The sequence below is a fragment of the Passer domesticus genome, chromosome 12 (genome assembly GCF_036417665.1).
Source record: "Passer domesticus isolate bPasDom1 chromosome 12, bPasDom1.hap1, whole genome shotgun sequence".
In the NCBI taxonomy this organism is placed as follows: domain Eukaryota; kingdom Metazoa; phylum Chordata; class Aves; order Passeriformes; family Passeridae; genus Passer; species Passer domesticus.
The window spans coordinates 6,014,001-6,021,104 of NC_087485.1; the positions used below are offsets into that span (position 1 = coordinate 6,014,001).

A 7,104-nucleotide genomic window follows, 5' to 3' on the forward strand; every position below is an offset into this window, starting at 1 on the left:
CGAGCAGAGCCCAGGCTGAGAAACACCCCACGGGCAAAACGCATCCTGGGGAAAAGCAAACCACGGCGTCCCTTTGGCCTGAGGGTGGTGAATTATCAGGGGAGCGGGCACGGTGTGGAGCGGGCCCGGCTCCAGCAGAGCGAGGGAGGGCCGAGGCCGGAGCCGCGGTTGCCGTGGCAGCGCTGCACAAGCCCGTCACCGGGAAGTGCATCCGGGGCCGCCCCGAGTGGTTCCCCGGTGACGGCGGCGGCGCGGCGCGGAGGGATCCGCCGTGTCCTGGCAGAGCGGCGGCCGCGGCGCGGCCCGGCCCGCCCGGCGCCGGCATGTTCAAGAACACCTTCCAGAGCGGCTTCCTCTCGGTGCTCTACAGCATCGGCAGCAAACCGCTCCAGATCTGGGACAAGAAGGTGAGGCGGCGGGCGCGGCCCGGGGAGCGGCGCGGCCGCTCGGCTCAGCCTCCCGGGGCAGGCCCGGGGAGCCCCCGGGGCGCTCCGGGCACCTCTGGGGCCGCTCCGGGCACCTGTGGGGCCGCTCGGCCCCCGCCGGGTCCGGGGCTGCAGCGGCCGGGTTACCGGGGTCTCTCGGGTGCTGGTTACCGGCACGCCCCCGGGGCCGGTAGCGGGCCCCTCGGGTGTTTCTGAGGGGAAGGTGTTATTGTGTTTTCTGCCTTCGCCCGGATCAGAAGCCGCGGCACTGTGGGGAAGCTGCAGAGCGGCCAGCACTGGCAGCGGGATGCCCCAGGCCCCGTGGCCCCTGAGGGGCCGGAGGTGGCGGTCTGGTGTCTGACCCGCCTTTCAAACAGGCTCGCCGGAGGCATGGAGAGCTGGGCTGTGCGGGGGCCTGTGGGTGTAGGAGAAGTTGGGAATGTCTTCTCACTTTGTTTCTCCCTCCTGTCAGTTTTTATAGTGGTTTTCCTCAGGGCCCCGTGCCTTCTCTGGGCTGTCTCGCATCAAGGAGCCATCCTCAGGGTGTTTGGGGATGCAGAGCTGTGCTGCTTCCCCCATCACAAACCATCCATGGTTTAGTGATTTTGCGAAATAGTTGTTATGATCTCTGGGACCAAGGCTACAACCTGTATTTGGTTGCTTGTGCATGAGCCTTAGCTGATTTTTTTGTGCTTTCAGCAGGAACTAAAACCTTCACGGCAGTTCAGACAGCAGTGATGTTTGACCTGGGTGGGCTTGTGTGAGCATTTACAAGTTGTGAGATGGGGGACAGGAAGCACAGACCTCTCCTCTTTCCCATCAGTGGGGTACCCATGTAGCTCTGTGAAGAGCTGGGATGCCTCACACAGCGTGTGTATTTGTGTTTTGCACAAATATTTGTGACTTTAGAAAAGGATCAACAGCTTATTTGGATGGTGCAAGGACGGGACGCATTAAAGACTCTTAGACAAATGGATGTAGTGTGGTGTCAGACTGGATAAGCCATAAGCAGGCTGTGCTGACCTTGCTTAGAGGTTGAGGTTGGCCTGCAGACCTCTGGAGGCACCTTCCCATGTGAATTGTCCTGTGCAGGGTGATGCTGTTATGATTGTGTGGCCCATGAGTGGGAGCAGGAGCTCTGCTTGCAGCGTGGATGTCAGCAGAGGTCCTTTCAGCTGCAGTAGTCTTGCAATAGTCTCTCTTGCATGAAGCTTGGCCAGCCTGGGTGTGCTTGTTGTGAGGATTGCCATGCTCTCTTCAGCAGTGCATGAAATGCCCCTGTCATTTTGGTGAGAACTGGAAACAGTATTTGACATTCTCCCGTGTCCTAGGTGCATGTCTGAGATTACTGGGTTTGTAGCTGTCCTAATGTACACTTTTATATCTTTGCAAAAAGCACCAGCTGGCTGTGATTTCTACTTTTTTTTTTTTACATCTCAGGGAATATCTCAAGCTTTTGTGACATGGAGAAAACCCATATATATTTTTTTGGCCTTAGTAGGATGTGCACTGCTTGTGCTGGTGGGGAGAGAGTGTGTGTGGGTGTGCAAGAGTGTGTAAGAATGTGCCTGAGTGTGTGAGCCCTTCCCCAGAGGCAATCAGCCATGCCCAGCAGCACAGGCCCAGTCCCCTTGGTGACCAGTGGCTGGCTGGTGGCTCCCCTCTATTGCTTGTCCTTGTTTTTACCCCTTATAGCACTTTGACTCTTTTATGTTTGTTTATTTGGGCCTCTGATATGAGGCTGAGTCCCTTGTGTTCACTGCAGCATGTTTTGATAGATGGAAGTCTTACACTCGGTCTGTGTGCAGCATGCTGGGCCATAAACTCTTGCTGGCACTCTGGGGCAGTGATCAAAGCCTTGGAAACAGCAAGGTCCAGGAGAGCAGGAGCCAAGTGAATGTAGATGGGTCCTCCTGGGGTCTTATTCCTTCTCTTAATGGAGCTGTGTGTGCCTCTTTTCCCTCTCAAGTAACGTCTGTGCTGTCTGCCCCACTTCTGTCCAGGTGCGCAATGGCCACATCAAGCGAATCACGGACAATGACATTCAGTCACTGGTGCTGGAGATTGAAGGAACAAATGTCAGGTAGGAGAAGCCTCTTCTGCTGTTCTGGGGGAGCAGAACTCTGCCCTGAAGCAGAGTGAAAGATGGCAGTGGCCAGCAGACATCATCTTCAAACTACAGCAATGTGATGGCAATGTCTTTGTCAATAAATTGAAGAATCTGGGTCATATCACTGATACTCCCCTGTAGCTCTCACTCTCATCCTCAGTGGGGCTAAGGGATAAAAAATAAAATCCTATTATTCTTCCATCACTTGAAGGAAAAAAATAAAAGGTATTTAATACCCAGCCTCAGTCAGCACTGCCAGTTACTGAAAAAGCAGCACTGTCTACTGTCTCTTCTATTGTCTTGGGCCTGTTCTCCTCACGTGACAGCTGCTCTCCCTGCAGCAGGAAGATCAGAGGGAGATTTATGAGGGGAGTTGCTTGTGGAGCTTCTCTTAGCAACCTCGTCTCCATCGCCCCGGGAGACAGACGCCAGCTCCATGAGCGGCTCAGAGCCTCCAAGGCTTCTCCAGGGGTGATTCAGAGCAGGGCGCTCCTTATAAGGGCAGTGGAGACTCCTCTCCTGCAGACACACTGAGCCAGTGCTTCTCTTCCTCCAAGAAGTGTTGATACAAAACTTGCCAGGCGTGACGTGTACTTCTAGGGCTCACAAGCTCTGTTTTCCCAGCTGTATAGAGCACACAGGGCCTCTGCCATGATCTGGAGGACTCTACCTGTTCAGTCAAGGGTAGGAGGAGGTTGTATTAAGAAACAGAAGTTGAAACCGGGGAGGTGAAGCTGTCCAGGAAGGTGTTTCATGCCCTGGGTGAGAAAAGTGCAATTTGAGATGTATTCTTTGTGCCTTCTATCTTTTTCTGCCTGCAGCTACCTCTGAAACTCCCCCTCCTGTTACAGGAGGCCCTGGTTGTTGCTGAGATCTTCTGGTCACAGTTACCCATTTCTGCCCGTCCTCCAAGGCTGCATTGGGCCAAGGGAGAGACTTGGGTTACCTCGGGCTGTGCACTTTGTGCTGTGTGAGATCCTAAAGTGTTTTTCTCTCACCTCTCAGTACCACGTACATCACGTGCCCTGCTGACCCAAAGAAGACCCTGGGCATCAAACTACCTTTCCTAGTGATGATCATCAAGAACCTGAAAAAATACTTCACTTTTGAAGTGCAGGTGAGGAGTGTGCAGTGGGGAGGCCCCTCCAGGGACCACTGAGGAAGGCGCCAGAGAGCCTGCAGTCTTGTGTTGGAACTTGTCCCAGGCAGTGAGTGATCCCCAAAACAGTTTTGCTTTCTTGGCCATGTGGTGTGTCAGGTCTTCTGGTATGGGGGCATCAGTCAGCTCACAAACACATTGTTGCTATTCCTGAAAATGGGTCTGTTTCCTGTGTTAAAATGACTTCTGCTGTGGAATGGGGGGGTGGGAGCAGAGAGCCCTCTTGGAGACGGGTAGCGCTGTCCTGGGCAGCCGGGGCCCGGCGCCTGGCTGAGCAGCCCGCCTTCCTCGCCCAGGTGCTGGATGACAAGAACGTCCGTCGGCGTTTCCGGGCGAGCAACTACCAGAGCACGACGCGGGTGAAGCCCTTCATCTGCACCATGCCCATGCGGCTGGACGACGGCTGGAACCAGATCCAGTTCAACCTGTCCGACTTCACGCGCCGCGCCTACGGCACCAACTACATCGAGACCCTGAGAGTGCAGGTGAGAAGCTGCCCTGGGAGATCAATGGCTGCTGATGTTCCTGCTGGCTGGGAAGGCAGGATGGGAATCTGGCTTTAGCCCTGTGTGGTTCCTTTGCCAGCCCTGCTCTTTACAGAGCACTGTGGAAGGTGAGCAAAGGCCTGACTGAGGTCTCACCTAACTGGACTAGACTGGGATGAAGGAGCCCATTTCCCTCTTGTTTCTCTGGCTGTCTGTGGTCAGGCTGAGATTTGCAATTCCCTGTGGCATGCCATGAAGGTGGAGCTCTGCTAGGAATTAGCTGTGTGTTGCCTTACTGTCCAGATAGGCTGGACAGTGACTGGCTAAATGGGAACCTGGATGGGAAAGACCTAGAGTGTACAGACCATTCATCCCCCTGGTCAAGCTTGTTTCCTAGTAGTGGAGTGGCCCTGCTTTCACTGAGTCCCTTGTAACAGAGCTGATGCAGTGCTTGCTCCTGCTGAGGACATGGAACTTGTTCCATATGCTAGGGAGTCATGTTCACGGTGTCCAGTGGTGTGTGTTATTTTGAGGAATCTCTGTGTGTGAAGCGTGCCTGTTCCTTAGTGTGAGGGGAGTGCTGCAGTTCCTTGCAGGATTGTCCTGAGGTGCAGGCAGTCAGCTGAGAGTTGTCTGCCTTCTCACATACTCACAAGGGCGACCAGAGCAGCTACTTTGCTGCCAGCTGATAGTGGAGGCAGCACAGGCTGGACAGGCTCATTCCTGACCTCAGGGAGGCCCTGAAGTGGGTGTGTTAAAAATGCAGCAGGCTGAGGCTGTGGGTGTTCTGGCAAGTGCTGATACCAGCAAAGCAGAGGTCGCTTCACAGCAGAGAATCCCCTTAGCAACTAAGACAGTTGGCAGAGATACCAGAGCTCAGCCAAATCTTCTGAGTGTTCATACCTGGAGACAGGGATGCAAATGCAAAGCAGAGGGAGCAGACCAGCATTTCTCTGATGCCTTGTCAGATTCAGAAAAGCAAGACAGTGAGATAGATTTCCAGCTGCTGAGCCAAAGAATCCATGTTGCAGCATGACACCAAAGCTGGATGTGGAAAGAGCATGTGGAAAATGGACTGACTCTTTGTTTTGACTCTCAGATCCACGCCAACTGTCGCATCCGACGGGTGTATTTCTCTGACCGGCTGTACTCAGAGGATGAGCTCCCAGCCGAGTTCAAGCTGTATCTGCCTGTCCAGAACAAGGCCAAGGTGAGCTAGAGGTGGGAAGGAGGGTGGGAGAACAGTGAGCCAGACTAGCATTCCTCTGCCTCCTCCTGCTGCCTTTGCAACCCGGAGTTTCTTCTGGCAGCAGAGCTCTCGCCAGCTTTGGCCACCAGCCAGGGAGCACCCTCTCTGTTGCCAGGGTGAGCAGTCTGTCTGGGGTGCCTTGTTGTGTGGCTTTCCTGCCAAAACACATGGAAATTGTCATTCCCATCTAGGAGCAGGGTGGGCTGTTCAGCTGCTCCCCGTGTCCTCCCTGGTTGTGTTGAAGGACTCTGGGCAGTTGCAGCCTCCCGGCATCTCTCCAGAGCTTTCATCCATGACTCAGCTCAGCAAGTTTGCTCTTCAGAGCAGCTGCAGCTCCACATTTGTCTTCCAGGAGAGATTCTGTTTGTGTCCCTCTAGCCCAAAATGAGTCCCCTTGGATCTTTTCCCTGCCCAGTGCAGACAGTAGTGCCATGAGGGGGGAAGGAGACACCATGGCTGCCCTCAGGAGGGAATGCCCAGCTCTGCTCCTGCAGTGATGGGAGAGGAGTGAACTTGCTGCCATATTGAGAGATCTTGAGCAACTTGCAGCAGTTTTGAGGCTTGTGAGGAAGCACCTTCTTTGCCAGGGCCAGCCTGTCCCAATGCAGACACTTCTTTTAGCAAAGAAGATTCCTGGGCAAAGTTTCAAGCTGCTGAGGGAGGATTTTGGGGGCTGATGGTAGTGAGAGGTAGAAGGCAGTGTTAACTGTAGGTAACACCTCTGGGGAACCTGTCAGTGCCCTCTGGGCTGTAGCAGCCTCACAGACGTGTCTGGGGAGTGCTTGGAGCCCTCCCAGTACTGTTGTCTTGTGCTGCCAAGTCTTGTAAGTGTCTCCTTTCTTCTCCCTGCTCTGTCCAGCAATAACATCACGTTGCGAAGAGATGTTGGCGTGCAAATTGTACAGAGTCAGAGTTTTCCTGGCTGTTCCTAAAGTGCTGAGCCTAAACTCTGCAGGTGGCCTGGTACCCAGTCTTGTCTTGCTCAAAGTGGCCACTGTGCCTCCAAAGAAGGGATTCAGCAGGAATTGTGAAGTTAAGTGTATCCTCTTGAAATTAGCAATTTTATTTTTTATTTCCTTGTTTCCATCTCTTATATATGCTCTAAATATGGATGTAATACTTGTTCTTGAAAAGTTATTAAACATTTGGCTCTGTAAATCTGCTTCTGTCTTCTTCCTGCTTTGATGGATCCCTAACTTTTTAGTGCTTCAGAAAGTGCCAGAGAATTTCTTTGAGAACCCAGATGTTAGAATTTGCCTCTGAACTTGACTTTGATTAGCACCCTCACTCTTTAAGGGATAGCACAGACACAAACAGCAGCAATCTGGTGAGAGGAAAATTAGTGAGTTTCCACAGAGAAGACAGAAACTGTCTCCAGTCCATGAAGTTTGTGGTACTATGACAAAAACTCATGCTGTTCATGAAAATGGGTTTTTCATTCCCTTTTTCCTTGAAGCTATTTTCCCCAGCAGTGACAAATCAGGCTTACCTGCCTGTTAGGGCACAGTTTTGTTGGCTGTGTAGTTACCAACTCAGTCCAGCTCCCAGCCAAGCCTTTAGCAGCACGAGGCACACAATAACCTTCCAGCTGCCAGACTGTCCCTTTCCCCAGGGATCAAAGGGGAGGTTCAGCAAAGCAGCAGAACAGGAGCGGAAGTCTTTTCCTGTGCTGGAGC

The 7,104-nt window shown here is 53.3% G+C and overlaps 1 protein-coding gene across 2 annotated transcripts; it reads left to right on the forward strand.

The window, feature by feature from the left end:
• Positions 1 to 223: 223 nt before the first annotated feature.
• On the forward strand, positions 224 to 6,426 carry CFAP20 (cilia and flagella associated protein 20). 2 transcript variants are annotated; one of them, XM_064387286.1, is made up of 6 exons: positions 225 to 407; positions 2,429 to 2,508; positions 3,541 to 3,652; positions 3,991 to 4,179; positions 5,279 to 5,389; positions 6,288 to 6,426. In XM_064387286.1, the coding sequence occupies exons 1-6, from the start codon at positions 324 to 326 to the stop codon at positions 6,291 to 6,293; spliced, it is 582 nt and encodes a 193-aa protein (XP_064243356.1). In that variant the 5' UTR covers positions 225 to 323; the 3' UTR covers positions 6,294 to 6,426. The 2 variants fall into 2 exon arrangements, with proteins under 2 accessions (XP_064243357.1, XP_064243356.1); XM_064387287.1 differs by lacking the exon at positions 6,288 to 6,426 and having other exon boundaries at positions 224 to 407; positions 5,279 to 5,398.
• Positions 6,427 to 7,104: the final 678 nt, after the last annotated feature.

Excerpts from the sequence above, each read along its gene's own strand:
- CFAP20 (XM_064387287.1), top strand. The coding sequence starts at position 324 with ATGTTCAAGAACACCTTCCAGAGCGGCTTCCTCTCGGTGCTCTACAGC. Across the intron at positions 408-2,428 it reads TCCAGATCTGGGACAAGAAG|GTGCGCAATGGCCACATCAA; the intron begins GTGAGGCGGCGG and ends ACTTCTGTCCAG. Across the intron at positions 2,509-3,540 it reads ATTGAAGGAACAAATGTCAG|TACCACGTACATCACGTGCC; the intron begins GTAGGAGAAGCC and ends CTCACCTCTCAG.